Here is a 23,652-nt window from a genome sequence, read left to right as displayed (position 1 = left end):
TGTGTACTCAATTAAAATTTCTAAAATTAGATTTTAGTGTGGTTGTAGATCTCCCAAGTCAGTAAGTTTGGATAAGCCTAGGTACATCAGGACTTATTGGAACATTTTGACCCAGCAGAGGTTTGGCACATCATTTCAACACTTATTTTCAGCTTAATCATTAAAGAATCCAGGTGACCTAATCCCTTAGGTAACACAAGGGCTCCTGGATCACACCTCGGGATTGATTGATGAAGTGTGATGTATGTTGTGGCCGAGCTGGCCTTTGTATTTCCTGACATGTTCATCACAGTGACAGCTGTGTTTGTGTGCGGCAGCTCCAGCCAATCGGCGGCCTCCTACATCATGCGGAACCCGCAGCCGCGCCGCAGCAGCCAATCGCAGCCCGTCCGCGGGAGGGACGAGGAGCACGACGAGATTGTGTCTGCCGACGTCGAGGAGGTAAGCGGACAGCCGGGCCCGTTATCCACTTAGCTAACACGTAGATTGACTTTGACATTGTGTGGGAGGCTCTCCCCCTCCACTGCCAGCACTCAGATTTTAGAAGGTGTGGTCAGACAAGAGGTGTGCTTGTGTGCCAGGTGGAGGTGGTGGAGGGCGTGGCCGGGGAGGAGGATCACCACGACGACCATGAGGAGCAGGGGGAGGAGAATGCGGAGGTGGAGGGGCAGCAGGACGAGCATGACGAGGATGGTAAGAGAGTAGCACCTCCTGCTGATTACCCACAAACACCGGGGGCACACGGGGAGCCTCTTTTTCCTGCTGATTACCCACAAACACCAGGGGCACATGGGCAGCCTCTTTCTCCTGCTGATCACCCACAAACACCAGGGGCACACGGGCAGCCTCTTTCTCCTCCTGATCACCCACAAACACCAGGGGCACACAGGCAGCCTCTTAAAGCTTCACCGCAGCTGATACTCCACTAAGCTGGTTTTTCTTCATGTGTTATAATGTCTAGAAATACTTTATTACAGTATGGTACTAGCAGTTCTGATAATGATGCTGAAGTGATAAACAAGGACACTGTTTAAAGCATGACCTCAAATCTTACATTTTTAGTTACGTTTTGTATGTCTTGCCATACTGTCACTGACATCAGTCTCCCAGTGGAATTCGTATTCAGCAAGTTGTCAGAGTTGAATCTGCACTCTAACTAGCCAGCCATTATTTAAAACACTGTATATGATGTATGTGTGATACTTTTGATCCCAGAATTGATTACAAAATTCATAGTATTCACATTTGTAACCAGGAGCTATTTAGATTCTTTTTTGTTTTTGTTTTATTGTTATTTATATCTGTCTGTTTGTCAGTTGCTTTTTGAGGTATTGTCAGTGAGGCCGAAAGGCCTCTGTGTATATTTTTCATATTAGGGAATGAATGTGTTCCCCTGTCGCTACAGGAAGCGATATGGAACTCGATCTGCTGGCGGCCGCAGAGACCGAGAGTGACAGTGAGAGTAACCATAGCAACCAAGACAATGCCAGTGGCCGGAGGAGCGTTGTCACTGCGGCGACTGCTGGCTCTGAAGCAGGTACTAGGACTTTTTTTTTGAACTTTCAGTCAATACAAGTTATTTTTTTGCCTGTTCTAAGTTAGGCAGGAGGTGCCTTTGTAAAATCATGTCAGTCCAGTTCATTAAAGTCCTGCTTTTATTAAAGGACGCATATCTTAAATCCTTTTCCTGTATCCACGTATAGCAAAAAATGGTGCCAGATGAGATTTTAAGTTGGCCGTCTTTGATAATGTCATCTCGTTCATTCTTGCTGTAGTCATTACTTAGGTTCAAAACGGCGTGTATTTCGTTTGCAGGAAGTAGGGTCTCCCTGGCATTTCCTTTCTTTGGTATGGGCTTCTCTTTATTTTGACGCGTTTTTGTCCAGGGTCAGCTTTGTACACCGAGTTTATGGAGAGGTTTTCCCAACATGGTCCCTCCCACCTGTCTCCCCCCGCTGTAATGCCGTCTGTGCTATTAACACCTGATCTTCACCCAAACTCTTAACCGCAGTCTTTTTGGATCTGTAGTGAGATTTTAAATAACAGACTAATTAGAGCCATTTGTTCAACTTTGCTAACCAGTGTTGTGGTGTTTGAGGAGTTAATTACATTGTGGAAGAATGTTCCACCTTAGAAGTTGTGGGTTATTTTGAAGAGTGAAGTACCGTTCATTTTTAATGCATAACATCAAAGCGTAACATCAGACTATTTGAGTTTATATATTAGTTTGCATCTGAGGTGTTGTTCATAATTGGTGTTTAGCCATTGAGTCAGTAAGTGTGCAGGCTGTCGGGCGTGTGGTGGCTTGTGTCTTGTGGTGTCGTGGAACACTAACCCCAGAGTGTCTCTGGCCCCGCCCCCGTTCCGCCCCCGCCCTGATCCGCCCCTCCTGGCCACGCCCCCCACACTGAACTGTCTCTTGTTTTGAATCCCTCCTCCCTTCCTGAAGGTGCCAGCAGTGTCCCTGCCTTCTTTTCAGAGGACGACTCGCAGTCCAACGACTCGAGCGACTCGGACAGCAGCAGCAGCCAGAGCGACGACGTGGACCAGGAGACCTTCCTGCTGGACGAGCCGCTGGAGAGGGCGTCGGGCGCCTCGCACGCCAACAGCGCCGCCCAGGCGCCGCGCTCCATGCAGTGGGCCGTGCGCAGCACCCCCAGCCACAGGGCCTCCGGGGGCGCCCCCTCCAGCTCCTCCACCCCCGCAGGTCAGCCCCGCCCTGAGAGACGGCCCAGTCTTTAGACCGCGTTACACTACATTGCATTCCATCGCATTAAAATACATTGCATTACGGTACATTACATTCATTTAGCAGACGCTCTTATTTAGTGTAACTTCCAGCACAAAAGAACAGAAGTGTTATCCATTCAACTCAAGAGCAAGTGTCAGACAAGGCTAACAGCACTCCCACACCAGTGAGTGTGAGCGTAGACGTGTTCAACCTCTGCCACAAGTTAACCAAAAAAGGTCAGCCAAGTTATGTTGCACAGGTATACTACCACACATTACAGTCATTAGATCACAGAATCCAAAACACATCCCGATATTACACATAAAATAAACAAAAGTAATACAAGTAGCAGGTGCGTGTTTGATTGAATGCTTTAAGGAAACTTTAAAAAGATGGTCTAGATTTGGAGAGATTCTGTTTTTTGAGATTCTCGGGTCTTTAGCATTCTGAAAGGGTATTTCACGCTGCAGAAGCCAAAGAGAGTGTGATCGTGTCGTAGATCAGCACCTCTGCCAGTGGACGCTCTCGGCCAGTAGAGCGGTGCCGCACAGGGCTGCTTTTACTGAAGCCGCGTGCTTTGTGTGTCCCGGCAGCGAGCTCCACGGGCCTGATCTACATCGACCCGTCCAACCTGCGGCGGAGCGGCGCTATCAGCACCAGCGCCGCCGCCGCCGCCGCCGCCCTGGAGGCCAGCAACTCCAGCAGCTACCTGACCTCCGCCAGCAGCCTGGCCCGCGCCTACAGCATCGTCATCCGCCAGATCTCCGACCTCATGAGCCTCATCCCCAAATACACGCACCTGGTGTACTCCCAGTACCCCGCCGCCGTCAAGCTCACCTACCAGGACGCCGTCAGCCTGCAGGTGCCCGCCGCCGGCGTTCTGTCTGCGGGACAGGACCTCACTGACACTGCTGTCCGCAGACCATATGCACACGCTCCCCCGGTGCCCTTGAATGTCATCGTTCGCGTTGCCTTTTAAATGTACTCGGAGAACTAAAGTGTCTTTGCTGGGGGGATTGAGCTGCAAGGCAGCCTTGATCAGTGTTAAGTCAGCGTGAGCAAAGACTGGTGTTTCAGTGCAGTGTGTGTGTATGTGTGTAGTGAATAGTGTGTGTATGCGCTTGTCTTTGTGTATGTGAGATGCAGTCACTTGAGGGTGTGTGTGTTGTGTGTGTGTGTGTGTGTGTTGTGTGTGTGTGTGTGTGTGTGTGTTGTGTGTGTGTGTGTTGTGTTTGTGTTTGTGTGTGTGTGTGTGTGTGTGTGTGTGTGTGTGAGAAATGAGCAGTCAGGTGTGTGTGAGAGAAAGGGCGATGAACAGTTGATTGAGTGTGTCCCACCTCTGTGTTCCAGAACTACGTGGAGGAGAAGCTGATCTCCACCTGGAACTGGATGGTCTCCATCATGGACTCCACGGAGGCGCAGCTGCGCTACGGCTCGGCGCTGTCCTCGGCGGGCGACCCGGGTCACCCCAGCCACCCGCTGCACGCCTCGCAGCACTCGGGCCGGCGGGACCGCATGACCGCCCGCGAGGAGGCCAGCCTCCGGACGCTGGAGGGGCGAAGGTGAGGGCCCGGCCGGAGGGGTGTGAACACGGCACGGGGGAAAAAGATCTGAATTTGTGAAGAATAACCCACACTTAATACAAACGCCTCTGTCACTGTGAAGAGATTTAGCACAGCCTAAACCCTACTGATGCTGGAGGTTCCTCCAGATCGGATCGAGTTACATTACATTACAGTCACTTAGCAGGCCCTGTTCTCCAGAGCAACTTAGATCAGTTACAATTTTTTATGTATTATCCATTTATACAACTTTTGGTAAACCTTCTTGTAAAGCATTAATTAAGAACGTTTGAAATTCAGTATGTTAGAGAATAAGAACAGGGCAGCGTTTTTAGATGGGTTAGAAACCAGGAGAGCACTGTCTTCCTCAGGGACTAGTCTCTTTTCCACCTGAAAGGAGCAGGAATATTGTTTCGGCGCTCCAATAGTAAGGCTTCATCTGAGTATATTTTGTTCTGTTAAGTCTGCGCGCATGAGTTAGGGGTGTAAATATTCGTGTGTCTGTGTCCCAGGCGTGCCGCCACCCTGCTCAGCACCCGCCAGGGGATGATGTCGGCACGGGGGGACTTCCTGAACTACGCCCTCTCCCTGATGCGCTCCCACAACGACGAGCACTCGGACGTGCTGCCCGTGCTGGACGTGTGCTCGCTCAAGCACGTGGCCTACGTCTTCCAGGCCCTCATCTACTGGATCAAGGCCATGAACCAGCAGACCACGCTGGACACGCCCCAGATGGACAGGAAGAGGTACGCCCCTCATACGAGTCATGGGGAACCGTGCGTTTTCATTAACCACTCCTCGCATATGTGGTTACTGATGCGTACTTAAAGAATGACACTGCATTACATTTACATTAGTTATTTATCCAGAGCAAGTTACGTAAGTTACACATTTTACATGCTGTCTATTTGTACAGCTGGATATTTACTGAGGCAGTTAAGTGCCCTGCCCAAGGGTACAACAGCAGCGCCCCAGAGTGGGATTGAACTGCCAGCCTTTCGGTTACAAGCCCTGCACTACACTGCCACCCCTGAGTGAGGTGTAATGTTGACAGAATGCTGCTGGGCAAGCCTCTGTCATGAATCTCTTAATTTGATGCATTTGGAGCGAGTTTGGGGCTCTGCTCAATGTGCTTCTGTGTGAACGTGACCAAAGCACTAAAGCATCGCTGTTCTGTCCTGTCCTGCAGGACCTGTGAGATTCTGGAGGTGGGTCTGGACAATGAGGACTCGGAGCATGAGAACGATGAGGACACCAATCAGAGTGAGTTTCCTGAAGGCAGCATCTCTATCTCTGTGGGGGTTTGGTGTGATATAACATGCATGTCCCATCCACTTCAGTCATTGAGACTCCAGTCGTTGACCTCACTGATGCTGTTATTTCTTCTGATATTTTAATCAGAAGGTAGGTTGTATTAGCCTGTCTTAATTGAAGTGACTGGTAAAATATTTGTATATGTCTTCATGTATAATTAGGATCTTTACGAAATACACCTGCCACTTTGATTGTTTTTGCTGTCCTGGTAATATAAAGTGTTAGGTGGGGGTAATAGGCGTTACTCTGACCTGCTCTCCGCCCTGACTCCGCCCCCTCTCCCCCAGGCTCCACCCTCCACGATAAGGAAGAGGACGCGGTGCCCGCGGAAACGGGCCACAGCCACCCCTTCTTCCGCCGCTCCGACTCCATGACCTTCCTGGGCTGCATCCCCCCGAACCCCTTCGAGGTGCCCCTGGCCGAGGCCATCCCGCTGGCCGACCAGCCCCACCTGCTACAGGTACGACCTCGACTCGGCAACCACAAAGCCCAGGCTCCGACACAGCAGCTAGAAAGATTGACTCCGTTTGGCAGCTTCTCCACGTCGTCCTCCTGTGCAAATTCCCTTCTATCTTTTGGACTTTGTTTACTCAAGTGGTTAGATTGAACTCATCTGTTTATCAGCCTGATTTTAGACCTTGTGGCTTGATGACGTCAGCGCGTTTCTAACAATTGTTTACCAGTATCTGGCTCGCTTACAGATGAGTGTTGTGACATTCTGTTGTTCGCTTTGGTATGACTACCTTCAAAGGTGAAATAGCCTCTGATGGAAAAGAATCATGAAATCCCAAAAGGGAAACTGTATTTTCAGGCTTTTTTACTATTGAATTCTTCACAGCCCAACGCGAGGAAGGAGGATCTGTTCGGACGGCCGAGTCAGGGCCTCTACTCGTCCTCATTCAGCGCAAGCAAAGTCCTCACAGAGCCCACGCTGGACAGGAACTGTCTGGAGGTAATCGTCTGACCCCACACCTTGCTTAAAACTGTCCAGTAGCACAGAAGGCTGTAGTGGAGGCTGTCAGTTTGCAAAGGAGGTGGAGTTATTCTGTATTTTTTTATTAGCATCCTTTATTTTTCATGTAACACTGTCGCCCCCTGCTGGCCGTGTGTGTAACAGGTCTTGCCGACGAAGATGTCGTACTCGGCGAATATGAAGAACGTGATGAACATGCAGGCCCGGCAGAAGGCCGGGGAGGAGCAGACCCCGATGGAGGAGGAGCCGGAGGTCCCCAAGCCCGGCCCCTCCGCCCACGACCTGGCGGCCCAGCTCAAGAGCAGCCTGCTGGCCGAGATCGGGCTGACGGAGAGCGAGGGCCCGCCCCTCACCTCTTTCAGGTAGGGCCCAGCCCCGAGCCTGGTGCAGGCCTCCCGCCAAACCCAACAGAGCTCTTCAGCTGATGAGACCCCACAGAAATGGTGGTGCTTCAACTGTGACTTTCCTTTTATCGTGTAACATACTTCATGAAGGAGGAGGGTTTGTTGCATGTTACATTACATGACATTATTGGCATTCAGTCGACACTCTTACCCACAGAAACTTACATGAGTTGTAGCTCTTACAAGGTTACCCATTTATACTGCTGGACATTTACTGAGGTGACTGTGGGTTAAGTACCGTTCCCAAGGGTACAGCAGCAGCGCCCCGGCGGAGAATCGACCTGCCAACCTTTCAGTTAAGACTCCTGCTCCTTACCACCACGGTACACTGCCTCCTGTTCCTCTGTAAGATGGCCGTTTCCCTCTCCTCCGCGGCAGGCCGCACTGCAGTTTCATGGGCATGGTGATCTCCCACGACATGCTGCTGGGCCGCTGGCGGCTCTCCCTGGAGCTCTTCGGCCGGGTGTTCATGGAGGACGTGGGGGCCGAGCCGGGATCGGTGAGTCTCGCTGACCTCTGACCTCTGACCTCTGACCTTACGCAGGCTGTCCGGGCTGGAGCCTGTCCCAGCCATTTCAAACTACCACCTTCCCCAAGTCAGGCGTTGTTGAGCGTCTCGTATCCCCCTCTCGCAGATCCTGACGGAGCTGGGCGGCTTCGAGGTGAAGGAGTCCAAGTTCCGGCGGGAGATGGAGAAGCTGCGGAACCAGCAGTCGCGGGACCTGGCGCTGGAGGTGGACCGCGACCGCGAGCAGCTCATCCAGCAGACCATGCGGCAGCTCAACACGCACTTCGGCCGCCGCTGCACCACCACGCCCATGGCCGTGCACCGCGTCAAGGTCACCTTCAAGGACGAGCCGGGCGAGGGCAGCGGCGTGGCGCGCAGCTTCTACACCGCCATCGCCCAGGCCTTCCTCTCCAGCGAGAAGCTGCCCAACCTGGACTGCGTGCAGAACGCCAACAAGGGCATGCAGGCCAGCAGTACGTGCAGCTCCTCTGTAAACCACAGAAAGATCACTGTTCCCATTCAGCCACTTCACCTGATCTGTGAAATGCTATTCCCCCCAGTATAACTTATGTCATAATTTTAACAGAACTTTTTCCTGTGTATCGTTGGATTGATTTAGTGTCATATTTATTATTTATTTTCCAACCTTTCAGATATGGGCTGAAGACATACCTCTTCAGACTCCTGGGCTGTATTGTACAGCACTCTATTGTCCCAGTGACTGTATCTGATATATGTAAACTTAGATCAGATTAGTTCTGTCTCGCTACACTGACCTTGCGCTCAGCTTCAGCACTATCTGCTTTGTATAACCTGTACACTTCTTGCCCTTATGCCTGTTGTTTGCCCACTATATGCCCTTTTGTACATCGCTTTGGATGAAAGCGTCTGCCAAATGAATAAATGTAGATGTAAATGTAAACATTGAAAAAGCTCTGGCCGTTTATAATTTTATCTTGACCCCATTTTATTACGCTCTGGTGAATCAGGTCGATGTAAACAATTTGTAAGATGGTCTGTGTGTGGAAGAGGGGGGATTTTTAAAGTGTTTCCTGTGCACACAGACCTGATGCAGCGGCTGAGGAACAGGGACCGGGAGAGAGAGAGGAGGAGCGGCGGGCTGCGGGCGGGATCCCGCAGAGACAGGGACAGGTGAGGGCGGGGCCACACCCCCACGTCCGCGAACGCTACGCACCACATCAGCAGTGTCACAGCCACTTCCTGTAAGGCCACGGTGTACGCTGGGATTTTGTCTCAACTGACCACCCTGACTTGAATTTGTCATAGTTCATTATCTGCATTCGTTTACATTGGGGCATTTCCCAAAATACGACATTGTGAAATGTTTTAAGGTAGGGAACATTTGCAGTCTTCAGCAGTAAGGTATCTATGAAAGCTATCCAAAGTGTTCCAGTGATTTGGCTTGTTTTCTTTTAAGAGCTCGTAGTGTAGTATGTTTGTTTATATTGCAGATATCACATTAATGATTCAGTATCCATATCAGTTAGGCTACTTGCCTAACCCTATTGAATGTGCACTTATCTGGATAAAAGCATCTTCCAGCTGAATGATTGTACATTTACATGAGGTTAAGATCAGAGGTTGGAGCAGAAAACGCTCCCGGGCCCTCAGGAGCTGAGCCTGTCCTTCCTGCAGCCGGTCCAGATACACTGACTCCTCATACCTCCTCGCCCTCAGCTCCCTGCAGTCAGACCGCCGCTCCAAGCTCTGCTTCGCCTCTCTGTTTCAGGGACTCGAGGAGACAGCTCTCCGTCGACACCCGGCCTTTCAGGCCGGCGTCCGATGGGAACCCCAGCGACGAGTCCGACCCCCTTCCAGCGCACAGACAGGCCCTGGGGGAGAGGCTGTACCCCCGAGTGCACGCCATGCAGCCGGTACGACCAGTCTCCGACCTGCACCTCCTCTCTTTCTAATGGCAATAACTGCACTGTTGCGTGTTGATCAATAAGTGTTAGTCAAAGTTTTTTAGTGAACAGCGAGTTTTTAAAGGGTGGGAGTAGCCAACACCATCTTGTTTTATTTGGTTTCACTAGTGGTATTTAAATTGCAGCCTCTTGCCTTCCATTATATTATTTCGGTGTGAAAAAGATGTGTCCCACTGGTTTCACGTTGGTTAAACAGTATTTGTTTGCTGGGCTTGACGTATGCGTTTGTTTTTTGAAACACAGTTCCCAATATGGAAATCAACTTTTATTTAACCCTTAAACAATCCATAGTACACTCCATGGAATTATCAATGATTCTAGCAAATACAGAGGTCCATTCAAACTGGTGGCATATGTAAAAGGCCTTGTAGAGGTGAATGTTGAACTCTGAACTCTGCCCCCCTGCCCTCTGTCCCCCTGCACTCTGCCCCCTGCCGGCCCAGGCCTTTGCCAGTAAGATCACGGGGATGCTGCTGGAGCTGTCCCCGGCCCAGCTGCTGCTGCTCCTGGCCAGCGAGGACTCTCTGAGGGCCCGGGTGGAGGAGGCCATGGAGCTCATCATCGCGCACGGAAGGTACCGCCCCGCCCCTCAGCGCCTGTCTGTGTCTGTGTGGCTCCGTCCCTCAGCTGCACTCACCTAACCGCTCCCCTCTGCCGCAGGGAGAACGGCGCCGACAGCATATTGGACCTCGGCTTGCTGGACACCTCCGATAAGGCACAGGTAAGTTTCCCTGTGTAACACATCAGTTTAATATGCTTTAGATTGTGGCACTCAGATCAATCAGTCAGTCGTTCAAGCTGTATTGATCATGGCACATTTTTACAATTAAGATTGTCACAACAAGCTGTTCGTAGTGCATTTTCCAGAGCGCGTAGAGGCTGTGTAGAAGGCTGTGTAGGCCAAGAGCAGGCCCTGGGGGAGTCCTGCAGGAGAGCACAGAGAGGCAGGCAGCGTGTAGATGTATGTGTAGTGTGTGTGTGTGTGTGTGTGTGTGTGTGTGTGTGTGTGTGTGTGTGTGTAGATGTGTGTGTAGATGTGTGTGTGTGTGTGTGTGTGTGTGTGTGTGTGTGTGTGCAGCCCTGTCTAACGGCCCCTGCCACCCCAGCAGCAGGAGACCCGCAAGCGGCACGGCTCCAGCCGCAGCGTGGTGGACATGGAGCTGGACGACCCCGACGACGGAGACGACAACGCCCCCCTCTTCTACCAGCCCGGAAAGAGGGGCTTCTACTCGCCCCGCCCCGGCAAGAACACAGAGGCCCGGCTCAACTGCTTCCGAAACATCGGCAGGTACGCACTGCCCTGCGCCCTCATTTCAGTCTCCACTGAGGAGCTTGTTAACTAATGAGCTGGTTCACATAGATGTCAAGAAGACAGTCATCACTTGCCAATTAAATTAACCTGTATTGATGAGCGAGCTCAGTTATTTACAATGTTGGAAATGGAAGACAGCAATCCTTACACATTCAACAAGTGACAGTTTAACAGTTTCGGGGGAAAGGTGAAGGCTTTCCTTCACAGGGGTCAAAAACAGGAAAAACAGAATGTGGTTTTCTCTCTCCTAGAATACTGGGTCTGTGCCTGCTGCAGAACGAACTCTGCCCCATCACCTTGAACAGACATGTCATCAAGGTTTTGCTTGGGAGAAAGGTAAGACGTAACCGGAATGCAGTGGTGTAAATGGAGTTTTTATTACCGGAGGACGCCGGTGTCTGTGCGATTGGTCCACCAACGGTTTGTTCCTGCGAGCAGGTGAACTGGCACGACTTTGCGTTCTTCGACCCGGTGATGTACGAGAGCTTGCGGCAGCTCATCCGCCACGCCCAGACGGGAGAGGCAGAGGCGGTCTTCGCCGAGATGGAGCTGGCCTTCGCCATCGACCTCTGCAAAGAGGAAGGGGCTGGCCAGGTAAAATATGAACTGAGCGAAAGACATTCTACTTAATTAAAAGGAAACCGCTATTCGGATGGAGAGCTGAATGTATTTTCAGCAGGGTGGAAAAAATCAAATTCAGCTGTTGGTTTGGGTACTCTTTCATATATTACGATTTTGGAATCATTTTCCAGTTTTTATAATTGATCATCAGCTTTACACCTTCCACAGTTAACAGGCCTCTAAAAAATCTGTAGCGTTCCGTCTTAATCAGTTGGGTTCTACATGACCTCAGCAGTCGCCATAGGCTTTCCTTTCTACGCTGTTGTGTATCAGTGTAGTGCGACTTAAGTCTTTTTATTTGGCAGTTCCTAGCCTACAAGGATAGGAATCTGCTCCATAACCTCACAGACCACCCTACTGAGCCACCCCAAAACTGTGTGAGCTGTACCAATCTGGTATGGAAAAACAATGCAGAAATAATAGCAGTCATAAGTGAATAGTCATTGACTTCTGTTTGGAAACCCTGTTGCAGCAAATCAAAATTCTATGTATTCTATGACAATTCTTTGTCCAGTGTATTGGCAAGAGTCCAAAATTACACCATTGATTATTTGCATAACTGGATCTCAGAGCTGGTTCCAGTCAGAGGCAAGCAGATTCTGGGAAAAAAAAGTATTAATGCCATTTAAAAAAGGTTGATCAACACCCAGAATTCCTCTTGATTTTTGCGATCCATATTAAGCACTCGCTTCAGGCTTGTGACCACTAATACGCCTTGTTTCAGGTGGAGCTGTTGTCTGGTGGCGTGAATATGCCTGTGACCCATCTGAATGTGTACGAATACGTGAGGAAGTACGCAGAGCACCGGATGCTGGTGGTGGCTGAGCAGCCTCTTCATGTGAGTGCAGTTCTGTGTCTTACGGATGGAGTCCGAAGAGCATTATGAGCCAGTGAGGATGATGTGAGCTCGCAGAACATAGAGGGAGAGCATTGTTTTAACTTAATCTACATTCTTCAGTAGATTTCTTTTCATGAATGTGTGTAACAGAGGTAGAGATGCTGGTACTGGACTGCTGGCTTTTGTCGTGGTGAGACTGATTAATTACAGATCAGTTACCACGCTTAATTAATGCAGGTAATAAAGACACTGCGGTTAAGGTCATGGCAGGAATGTTGTTTAAACGGTAAATCTCAGCCGGGTGTGGAGTGGTAACAGCGTCTCTCTCCTCAGGCCATGAGGAAGGGACTCCTGGACGTGATTCCCAAAAACGCCCTGGAGGACCTGACGGCAGAGGACTTCCGGCTCCTGGTGAACGGCTGTGGGGAGGTCAACGTGCAAATGCTCATCAGCTTCACCTCCTTTAACGACGAGTCAGGTAAGGGGCTCATTCTCACATTTAGATTTAATAAGAAGTTCAGCTTTGCCAAATCCCTCCAAAGAGCAAAAAAAAATTCCCTTTGGTTTCCTTTGGTCATGATATACTATCGGTATGTTGCAGTTTTTAGTTTGAACTCTCGACCAAGGTTTTTGGGCAAGTTCCTCGGTAGATGTTTGAAAAGCATCTGTATTTTTGTGTGTAGTTAAGCGCTGGTTCATATTGAAAACATTTTTTGTTAACTTGCTCATCCTTCTCATTTGAAACAGGAGAGAATGCGGAGAAGCTGCAGCAATTCAAACGCTGGTTCTGGTCCATCGTTGAGAAAATGAGCATGACGGAGAGGCAAGATCTGGTAATGCGGCGCTGTCAGGTTCTCACAGCGTTACCGTACCCGTCTGAAGTCCCCTGTAGCGGTGTGGCCTCGTTAGCGTGTCAGTCACGTCCTGTTAATCTGAAGTACTGCAGCTCGCTCCATCAGAACAGCCGGTCTGTCAGCTGTGTTGCGTTGGATCGCGCAGAAGGAGTTTGTGGAAACTGATCAGCGCTCCCTCCCATCTCCGCAGGTCTACTTCTGGACGTCCAGCCCATCTCTACCAGCCAGCGAAGAGGGCTTCCAGCCCATGCCCTCCATCACCATCCGGCCCCCGGACGACCAGCACCTGCCCACCGCCAACACCTGCATCTCCCGCCTCTACGTGCCGCTCTACTCCTCCAAGCAGATCCTCAAACAGAAACTCTTACTAGCCATCAAGACCAAGAACTTTGGTTTCGTGTAGAGGACGATGAACAACGCAAGGGCGTTTACTGTTGTGTAATATTGCTAGGTCCGTTTTTTTGTAGCAATTTTTTTTTATTTTGTCTATACTATTTTAAACAGATTCAAAATGAGTGCTGTCACATCCCTGGCGGTAAATCTTGTTTTATTTTTGTTTTGTGTTTTCATTGTTTCCGAAGAAATCCACATTCCTGTATTGGGTTTGTACTGTTTAAGAGCCCACGGCTCGGTTCAGCTCTTGATGGCGACTTCCATTGAATTTAGCCAGACAGTGTGTTGGCTGAGCCCTGGCCAAAGATGACGGCAAAAATATATAAAGCATTTTCACTGTGATATTTTTATGTTATTTTATTTTATTTCATTTTATTTTGCCCTGAAAAGAAAACTTATGACTGAAAGTTCACTGCTGCCTTTGTGGAGTCTAATTTTTTCTTGTATAGGGGGAGTAGGGAGTTTCAAAATAAACCTGAAGATGCAAAACATTCGTAATGTCTCATTCTTGTCTTGATGAGAGGAGAGAACAGCTCAGGTCAGAAGTGTGTGAAAAGGGTTATAATGAATAAGTAGTTTTATATTGCATGAGCTGATTCAATCATTTCCCTTGGATCCGTATTTCCAACTCAGCTGCTGTATTTGAGACTTCCTATTTGGAGAGGAATTTCTGCAGATAAGTATTGCGTTTAAGTTTATCTCGTTTACAGAACAAGAGAGGTGGAATCATCAGTGAATGTGAACTACAGCATTTGGTTCAAAACCAGCTACTTGCAAGTTTTAACTGTCTTTGAATGAACATATTTGTGTAGTTAGAAACAATATAAGCGTTTAGCAACATGGCCCAAAGTATTTTGTCCAGATTGTTGGACCAAGGTAAACGTCTTTTAATGTTATGTTTTCATTTCATTTTTCCATTTAAATGTTTAAAAATGCCTAATGCGGACGTGTTTTTCCCGAATCAGCACTCGATACTCTAGTTGTTGAAATCATTTCATGTGCCCTCGATTGGAGACGCCCGCTGAGTGACAAGATCATAATTTGGGGAAAAAATGTCCTGAATAATTTTTGAAACAGTTTTTTCCACAAGCCGTGGGTTGGACTACTCGCAAACAAAAAATTCCTACCAATCATATCGCTTGGTAGGTAGACTATTGGTTACCATTCCGGTAGAGGCGCTATATAGCTGCCTTTAACAGCAGTTTGCGCATCTGCGTGCGGTCCGGTCGAGGTAGATGACACGGACTGGGGGCATAGCAGACCTCCTGTCAGCGGGGGACGATATTCGCTATGGATTATGAAAACCTATTAAACATGCAACCGGAGATCAAGGGAAATCAGGTGACAATATAAATGTTTAGCTCCTAATTCAAACAAATTACTTGTACGTCTACGGCTATGTAACAAAATATGCCTATAGCTAGCCAGCTATTGGCTAGAATCTTGTGTAACAAAGACGTTCATTAGCTAGCCTAGCTAGCTAACACAAGCTAACATTGAGGACAGCTAATTATTTTGTTACACAGTCTGTGGCCTAGACACAGTTAGGTAATGCTACACATCATATTGTGAGGAAGTCGCATCCATTAAACGTTGGCTTCTCACCATTGACTAATCGAGTGTTGGCTAACTCTGGGTAGCTAGCCGGTTTTGTTTCCACTTATGTACAAGGTCGATATCTTGGTAAATTTACCGGCGTTAATCCTGACAGCTACATTCACTCTATGAGATTTACTGCTGTGAAATGTTGTGTGTCTGTGTTTTACATTGCACAATACGAATGTGCAATGTAGCAGCTATTTAGGAGATGGCAATATTTGTCATTACAATGTCTTGCTAGCTAGATTCTGTAACACCTATTGTTTTGGGTGACGTAGAGATGGCATCGAAAACCCTCTGTTGTGAGCGGCTGTGTAATTATTATCGTACAAGACAGGTTGGTTAGACCGGCTATGTGCATGAATAGCTTGTTAGCTAGCCTGTCTTGATTTACATAAAACATGTCATGACGCAGTATGTGAACAATACGGTAATCACTGTCACTGATGTAATCATCTTGTGTACATGTAGCTACTTAAAGTTGTATGACGTATAATAACACTTAAATTGTATTAAGTTGCGTTTAATAAACGCACACTGAACTGCATAGTTATTACGGAAAGGGGGCTAGGAGCTATCATGAATTAAATATGAAGATACTCTCAGATCTTAATACTTTCGAACTTTTAAGTCTGACAGGTGGTTAAAAGCGCACTTAACGTTACGACAGTTAAAATTGCAGAATGGTTTCGTGGGTTTTGAAATTATCGTTGTGTTTGATGTTACAGAACGGTTACAAAGACGGAGCCCAACAAAACACAGAAGCCGAAATTGAACCTCTGCTAAGAGAGAACCCCAGGCGCTTTGTCATCTTCCCCATTCAATACGATGACATCTGGAAGATGTATAAGCAGGCACAAGCATCATTCTGGACTGTGGAGGAGGTTAGTTTTTACTTTTATTGAGCTATGATGGGTCAGAAATACTTTGTCAGATCTTGCCTTTTCGCTATGATTTCTTTTAAACAGCTCTTGCTTTTTAGTGTGAATGTTAGCACTAGTGGTGAGAGATTTTTTACAACTGATAGTGTAAAACCACCATAAAGTAATAACTTTTCACCAACAATGTAATAAAACTGGACAGTGTAATAAACACTAATCATGTAATAACATGTTACCTTATCAGGCTTATCCACAGAGCAATGCTTTTGTATTGGATAACACAGTCTAATCATTTTTACTGATAATTTAACTCACTAAAATTACCAAAAAATGAACTTTTATCACATTTGGTTCTGAAAACGATTATGATTTAGTGAAACGTTATTACAGCATGATGAGTTGTTGCCTTATCCAGTAGTTATTATGCTATCAGCTGCAGCAGCTTTATGGACCCCAGGCTGAGTAGTGCAGTCAGGTGTCCCACTGACTTGAACCCACAGTAGCATTTTGCTGTGGAGTGCAAAGAGAATTAGTTCACGCATATCCATGATTTTGATGGTAGTTTCACCCATTATGGTCTTCATGTAGCCTGACTCCCTCATCATTAGTATAGGCATGTTAACAGTAAGACAGTGGTGTCCACTCCTGGCTCTGAATATCCCCAAGGTGTTACAGATGTCAGTCAATCACTGATTCACACCTGAGAAAACAGCTGATTCAAGATCCAGTCAATAGTCATTGTGAAGAGATTAAGACCCAAATGAGAATCAAAACTAGAAACCCAATTGACACCTAGTGGACTCTGCTGTTTCTGCTGTGGGGAGTTAGATGGATTCTTTCAAAGGTCTGTGTGGCACTGCGGTGTTTTGTTCAGGTGGATTTATCGAAGGACCTGGTTCACTGGGACCGCCTGAAGCCCGAAGAGAAACACTTCATCTCCCACGTCCTGGCTTTCTTTGCAGCGAGCGACGGCATCGTGAATGAGAACCTGGTATGTTCCCCAGTTTTGTGTCCGAAACCTTCACAGTGATGTAACCCCTCTGGAAAGAGTGTAATTTCCCTGTAACAGTGGGATTGAGTGCTTTTAAGCAAAGGAGACTGCAACTCAGAGCAGTCCTGCAAGAGCTGGAGAATGCTTTTTACTCACTCTTGGTGTCCTTCCTTCCCAGGTCCAGAGGTTCAGTCAGGAGGTGCAGGTCCCAGAAGCACGCTCCTTTTATGGGTTTCAGATCCTCATGGAGAATGTGCACTCAGAAATGTACAGCATGCTAATCAACACCTACATTAGGGACCTCAAACAGAGGTAAGCACCTTTACCAAAGGTATCAGCCATGGGTCAAACAGAGTGAGTGTTATGAACTTTATTGTGTTGGCCCACAGTTACATATGGCGCTCTGACCTTTTTCACTGTTGAGTTAAAAATTTGGTTCTTGTTTTACTGATTGGTGCATAAATATGCTTTCAGTGTTGTACACAGAGTAACATTCAAAACAGGCAAAAAGAGTGGGATACCTGAGCTACAGCCTAGAGCCGTAATGGATGCAGTTTTGAAATGTATCTTGCCCACACAGCGTGACCCCGAGTGTTCTGTAGTGAACAGCACTCCTGTCCCTGCACATAGTCATAGGAAACTGTGATCAAACCTCAGGCTGACTTACTGAGAGGGTTCGTTTAACAGCGGGATATGTCAGAGGAAACGGATGGAGTGAAGACCTGGGGTAGCAGCAGAGACTTCACAGGCTTAAAAATATTAAATTTACATTTATCAGACGCTTTTATCCAAAGGTTTCAGTTCTTTACAATGTTATCCATTTATACAGCTGGATATTTACTGAGGCAATTGTGGGTTAAGTACCTTGCCCAAGGGTACAGCAGCAGTGTCCCAGCGGGGATCGAACCGGCAACCTTTCGGTTACGAGTCCTGCTCCTTAACCACTATGCTACACTGCCACCCTAAATGCCTGATGCAGGTCTGATATTCTTTAACAAACAGGCCTAAGAGAGAGGCGAAGTACCACATGAGAGCAAAATATTGTGATAACAGTATTAAATGTGCTCCTCTCATAAGGAAGAAAAGCTGTTTAATTTTTCACAGTTTGTGGCAGAATTAAACTGGCAGATATTTTCACCAGTTTAGTGTAGCAGGTGCAGCCTCTGTGACTTTAAGGGCCAGGTGTGGTTGGCATGTTTTCCCATTGTGCTTTAACATGCAGCGATGGGTTTACCACCCTTTGCAAGATATGTGAAAAACGTGGAACGATTCCAGGTTACACAACGAAATTAAAACTGCGCTTCATCCTCTTGAGTGAAACAACATTTGAGTGTACGGACATGTCTTCAGCTGAGAATGAACGTATCAGGCATGTCCTAATTTTGTTTTGTTTCTTGAAAGATGGAAATTAACAAATGACTGAACATAATGCTGCTTTTAACATTATTTATTTGCTTAGCAGATGCCCTTATCCAGAGACCAGAGGGACTTACATAGTATACATGTCATCCGTTCATTAAACTGTATATTTACTAAAGTAATTCAGGTTAAGCATCTTTTTAGAGAGTACAACAGTAATGGCCCCCATGGCAATCAAACCGGAAACTTTATTTGGTTACAAGCCGTGCTCTTTACCCACACTTCAACCGCACAAATCGCCATGGTCTTTGACTTTACTAAACAAATGCTAACATTACAGTCTCATGGCTATTTATCAGAGCTTCCTGACGCATTTGACCTATCCATCCCACTTCTCCCACTGTAGGGACTATCTGTTTAATGCCATCCAGACCATGCCCTGTGTGAAGAGGAAGGCTGACTGGGCACTCCAGTGGATCTCTGACAAGAAATCTACATTTGGTAAGGTGACATTTCCTTCTATTAGCATTATGAAGACAACCCACCATAAAAAGTGTGATTTTGTTCATTTAGTGTAGTGTGTATATATATACCTGTTGTGGTATATTTTAAATACATGTTGTTCTTGTACAATTTTTATCTATTTCTTTAGTTCATTATTTTTATTTTAGTGTATTCAGTAACTTAGTATGGAACATATTCTCTGTGTTACAGGGGAAAGACTGGTGGCCTTTGCAGCAGTGGAGGGGATCTTCTTCTCTGGGTCCTTTGCAGCTATCTACTGGTTAAAAAAGAGAGGCTTAATGCCAGGACTCACGTACTCCAATGAACTCATCAGCAGAGATGAGGTGAGGGGCTGCCAAAAAACAGACAGAACTTTTAGTCCTTCAGTATTTCAGTACACTCCTTATTTCAGTACTCATTCAACACAGCTCCCGGTTATTGGTTACTGGTATTTCACCTGTTACATTTTACATTACATTATTGCAGGCGCTCTTACCCAGAGCAACTTTCATAGGTTACAGTTTTATCCATTTATACAGCTGGATTTTAATTGTGTACTTAGTGTTTAACCATTATTCATTCAATTAAACTCTACTAGATAAGCTTATACAAGGTAGCCTGATGATAACCTCAGAAAAGTTCATTTCTTTCATTTTTTTGACTGGTGTTGTCATATAATGTGTATATACTGAATTATATGGGTTTTTTTCCACCAGGGTTTGCACTGTAACTTCGCCTGCCTGTTGTACAGTTACCTTGTAAAGAAGCCTTCAGAGGACAGAGTGAAGGACATCATCACCAAAGCAGTCAGCATCGAGCAGGTCGGGGAGGGGGTGCCACCTGAGACGCACAGCTGACAAAGAGTTAAACCACACACCATGAGAGGGGGCAAAGCACAACAAAAACAGGAAACTCAGCTGGCCACCATTTCAACGATCTGTTGGAATGCGTGTGTAATTAAAAAAGCTGAAACGGTGGCAGTTTTATCATTCCACATAGCACTGCAGCATTTACAGTGTCCTTTATGTCCAGAGCGGCATAGAAAATGGTACATGCAGGACACCACTGACCACGCTCAGACAGGTATCTGCCCATAACACGGCATACCGAACACTCAGAACAGAAGTGCATAAATACAAAGCAAAGCCACAGAGTGGGGTATTCTGGGTAAAGTAGGACCGATTTTGGCATGACTCAAGTTTACTTGCAATGTGGAATTTTAATTTGTAGATTCAATCATGGGCAATATTTCTTTAGATCTGTATCGTACAGGTAAGACGAATTTAAATAGTATTATCTACTAATAGTAGTATCTTTGAGGTACTTTAATTGTTGATCTGCACAAGATGCATTCATAATCTTGATGTCATATTAAAACTCTTTTTCCATATTAAAGCTCTTGATTTGCCCTTTTAATTTGTATCCTTTCAGGTTTGTTGAGACTTTATGGATATTATTTCTTTCTGATGAAAAAAATGGATATTTCTCATTTATTTTGCATTTCATACAACTGTATGAGTTGCCTTCAATGATTATCTGCATACTAGTTGTGCATACCATTAGTAATCGGCATCCAAAGAAGCTTCTCCTGATTGTATAACATATTACTGTTCCATTTATGTGAAACTTCCCGTGTCCACAGGAATTTCTGACAGAGGCTTTACCTGTCGATCTAATCGGGATGAACTGCTCCCTGATGAAGCAGTACATTGAGTTTGTGGCTGACCGTCTGCTGACAGAGCTGGGATTGGTCAAGGTGACATATTTTATTGTAATAGAAAGTCCTCACTGACTTTTGCTTTGAGAGCTGCTGTGCACCTGATTGTTTCTTTTGATGTTATTTAATTGTTTATTCTTCAGTTGTTTCTCGTCACTTGCTTGCTTGCCAGATGAATTTTATTGCCCTTGAACAATACTGGATCACAGTAGCAATGAGTTCTGAAATTTTGTTCCCATTTGCAAAAATCTCTCTCTTCAGATATTTTCTAAGGAGACAAAAATAATAATGGCGTTAGCAAAGGCCTTGTTTTTGTATTTGAAAAAATGCTATCCACTCTGGGTAATATACCCCTGTGCTGTTTTCAAAGGTATATCATACAGAAAACCCCTTTGACTTCATGGAATCCATCTCGCTGGAAGGGAAGACCAACTTCTTTGAGAAGCGGGTGGCGGAATACCAGCGACTGGGTGTGATGTCAAACATGATGGACTGTGAATTCACACTGGACGCAGACTTCTAGTTCTAGCTGGGATTTTAACCTATCCTATTGGGATACACTTTAGTTTATTATATCAAATCAAGAAGTATTACAGAAGGTACTGTTACATGTTGTTTGTTGCTACAATTAACCCAGACATGAAGAAAGGACAGTTTTCTGGGCTTGGTTTACACTATTACATAGGTGGTACACTAGTGGCCCTTTATAGCTTCATGAGTGGCTCCTAAGATGGGTGTGAAGGGGGAAGAGATATTCATTACGAATCGGACAAATGTTATTCTTGGGTCTTGTGAAAGAAGTTCAGTTGTATTACAGCACTGACAAATAATATGGTATTCTTGAGCAAGAGGTGTTCAGGGTGTCACTGTCAATTCACCAGAAGCATACAACCAGCAGAGCAATGTTTAATGTTTGGTAAAATAGTCATTCCATCACCTTCCCTCTTGTGAAATGGAAATTAAAAAGCATGCAGAAATGATTACATGGATAGTAACACTGGGCTGTTCTCAGGATGCTAGCTAAATGAATCGGTTATTTAAGTTTATAAAAAAACATATATTCTGTGGCCCTTTCACATTGTCCTGCTGGCTTCTGTAGCTGCTCTGTGTGTGGTGGCCACCTCTAATTATTTGACTGACAGTATGTTTCCATTAAACAAAGTTTATGTCGATAACTGATTTAACTGTTCATTAGGCTTACTTTGTCAGTTCCGCTGCCTTAACTTTTTCTGTGACTACACATGAAAATTTGATGGTTTACAAATTAGGTTAGCTAGCTAAAATTCATTTTGACTTTTGTGAGTACACTTTCATTGCAATTCTCTGACTTTTTTGAAACTGACTAAAGATACCTAAGGCACAACAAATATCCAAACTCATTTGTAGATACTCCAGTCATTTTCCACTGTTGGTACACTAATAGCGAGTCCTAAGGACCGTTTTGCAAGACTCCGCACATAAATGTCATCAGTGATTATATATGCAAATACCATGTCATATAATTTTTAATTTATCCGTCAGTCCTAAATCTTGTATAAAGGTAGACACAGGAAGTTCCTGTCAAAGCAAAGACAATGGAACCTGAGAGAGAGGGGAAGAATTATGCAAGGGTGTCAAAGGACTACAAGGACAACAAACATATCTAAAGACACCCGAGCCACTGTTATTGGTTATGACATAAACCATGGGTTTTCCCGTGATTGAAGCTGAGCAACAGAATCAACCAAATTTCAGCAGATCAAGTTTCATCTGCTCTTAATTTTTAGGAGGCAACATCAATAAACAACCCCACATGGTACAAAAATCAGTGTTGCTGTCTTGCATGTATTGTAAATGTGTGCGTTTTCTGTACTATGTATTTTGTATCTCCAGTAATGGAGGTTGTTGTTGATGTCCCATAATGAGAAAAGATCATCACATAGTGGTCAAGTACATGAAGGAACTCCAACATCAGATCATTCAAGGCAGCAATAATACTTGATAACATCCAGAGAGTCAGTCTGGCAATGATTGAAAACTAAAAATACACTTATTTCATTCAAACTCACCACATGACAGGAAGAGTGACAGGGTGAAGAAGACACAATGTCAGTATGTAAATGCAATAATTTTTTTACAAGTAGTTTCTTTACTTTTCTGTTGAGTACAGTAAAATATGTACTGTAGTGTACGCAGTATTATAGAGTATACTGTAATTCTCTTTGGCACTTTCTGTGGCACTGTTACACATTATGTCTCTCGGCAGTGGATCCATCCTTGGACTGCTCTTACATATGCCTTTGTGTGGATGAGGCTGTATTAAATTTCGCAGACAAACATCACTGGACAAAAGGCAGTCTGTCAAGACCATATGATCTTATGATGTAGGCAGGCAAAATGTGTTATACATGCAGTTATACATTGTCACATAGTTCTGGGCCCTTATGATGGGGACTGTCCATTGATTTTCCTCAATTAACTCTCTGACAGCTATTAGATAAGTTGGGAGTACCCCACACTGGAAGGTTTACATTACCACCATGGACACTATGAAGGCTACACGCCCTCAGGCCATGGAAGCGGCATGTCACTATATCAATGCTGAGGCTGCCAGGCACAGAACACGCACACAAGGCATTGTTCTCCATGCTGTCTGGCTAGTGAAAGTATCTTTTGCGATGTGGATGACAATTTGTTGCCAGGCATAAATGGCATTGCCCAATAAACCTTTTAGTGAATTTTTAAAATTTCCATGACCACGAACAGATTACATCATTATATTACATTCACTTCGTAGATGCTCTTATCCAGAGCGACTTCCAGCATAGTCACATCAACTACAAACTTTTATTTGATGTAATAATCTGTGAGAGAGTCATTTATATTTTTACGTGCTTGTGATGAATGAATTTTAAAAGAAAATGTGTACTGTTTTGCAAGATGCCACAAAGTTTTGCCCTGTGTCAGCTGTTCATAAATTAAAATTAACATTATTTTAAAAATGCTTTCAAGCAACAGAGAAAAACAGGTTTGGCGAAAGAAAATAAGGTTACAGTCAAAATTCCCAATATTTATACCAGCACTGCAGTCCAATAATGAGCTAGCCAGCTAGTTGTTAACTTCAGTAGCAAGCGAAAAAACTATTCATTTAGCGATCTCTGGGATT

The 23,652-nt window shown here is 45.8% G+C and overlaps 2 protein-coding genes across 7 annotated transcripts in view; both read left to right on the top strand.

Annotated features, from left to right (window-relative positions):
- Nucleotides 1-13,727, top strand: part of LOC118796279 (E3 ubiquitin-protein ligase UBR5) — a 41,710-nt gene extending 27,983 nt beyond the window's left edge. For 4 of the 6 annotated variants that reach the window (XM_036555093.1, XM_036555090.1, XM_036555089.1 and 1 more), the window contains 24 exons: nt 318-441; nt 582-693; nt 1,406-1,537; nt 2,450-2,707; nt 3,325-3,593; nt 4,082-4,293; nt 4,806-5,039; nt 5,483-5,556; nt 5,895-6,067; nt 6,446-6,559; nt 6,725-6,942; nt 7,363-7,483; nt 7,620-7,965; nt 8,557-8,644; nt 9,243-9,387; nt 9,882-10,012; nt 10,099-10,159; nt 10,545-10,726; nt 11,002-11,086; nt 11,189-11,344; nt 12,096-12,209; nt 12,543-12,687; nt 12,957-13,042; nt 13,254-13,727. In XM_036555093.1, the coding sequence (XP_036410986.1) occupies nt 318-441; nt 582-693; nt 1,406-1,537; nt 2,450-2,707; nt 3,325-3,593; nt 4,082-4,293; nt 4,806-5,039; nt 5,483-5,556; nt 5,895-6,067; nt 6,446-6,559; nt 6,725-6,942; nt 7,363-7,483; nt 7,620-7,965; nt 8,557-8,644; nt 9,243-9,387; nt 9,882-10,012; nt 10,099-10,159; nt 10,545-10,726; nt 11,002-11,086; nt 11,189-11,344; nt 12,096-12,209; nt 12,543-12,687; nt 12,957-13,042; nt 13,254-13,466 (3,793 nt within the window). In that variant the 3' untranslated portion in view covers nt 13,467-13,727. The remainder of the gene's footprint in view (nt 1-317; nt 442-581; nt 694-1,405; nt 1,538-2,449; nt 2,708-3,324; nt 3,594-4,081; nt 4,294-4,805; nt 5,040-5,482; nt 5,557-5,894; nt 6,068-6,445; nt 6,560-6,724; nt 6,943-7,362; nt 7,484-7,619; nt 7,966-8,556; nt 8,645-9,242; nt 9,388-9,881; nt 10,013-10,098; nt 10,160-10,544; nt 10,727-11,001; nt 11,087-11,188; nt 11,345-12,095; nt 12,210-12,542; nt 12,688-12,956; nt 13,043-13,253) is intronic. The other 2 variants (XM_036555092.1, XM_036555088.1) reach the window with 2 other exon arrangements.
- A 931-nt stretch (nt 13,728-14,658) lies between these two features.
- Nucleotides 14,659-22,210, top strand: rrm2b (ribonucleotide reductase M2 b). Its single transcript, XM_036555562.1, has 9 exons — nt 14,659-14,797; nt 15,784-15,939; nt 16,811-16,927; nt 17,106-17,239; nt 18,693-18,787; nt 19,001-19,134; nt 19,507-19,611; nt 20,433-20,546; nt 20,878-22,210. The coding sequence occupies exons 1-9, from the start codon at nt 14,747-14,749 to the stop codon at nt 21,028-21,030; spliced, it is 1,059 nt and encodes a 352-aa protein (XP_036411455.1). The 5' UTR covers nt 14,659-14,746; the 3' UTR covers nt 21,031-22,210.
- Nucleotides 22,211-23,652: the final 1,442 nt, after the last annotated feature.

The sequence above is a fragment of the Megalops cyprinoides genome, chromosome 21 (assembly GCF_013368585.1).
Source record: "Megalops cyprinoides isolate fMegCyp1 chromosome 21, fMegCyp1.pri, whole genome shotgun sequence".
Taxonomy (NCBI): domain Eukaryota; kingdom Metazoa; phylum Chordata; class Actinopteri; order Elopiformes; family Megalopidae; genus Megalops; species Megalops cyprinoides.
Note: the sequence above shows the minus strand (reverse complement) of the source record. Positions and strands in the feature narration are given on the sequence as shown.

What these genes read in the sequence shown, in the direction of transcription:
- rrm2b (XM_036555562.1), top strand. Translation starts at nt 14,747, where the DNA reads ATGGATTATGAAAACCTATTAAACATGCAACCGGAGATCAAGGGAAAT. An exon ending in ATTAGGGACCTCAAACAGAG is followed by an intron (nt 17,240 to 18,692) that starts GTAAGCACCTTT and finishes CTCCCACTGTAG; the next exon opens with GGACTATCTGTTTAATGCCA. An exon ending in TGACAAGAAATCTACATTTG is followed by an intron (nt 18,788 to 19,000) that starts GTAAGGTGACAT and finishes TCTGTGTTACAG; the next exon opens with GGGAAAGACTGGTGGCCTTT.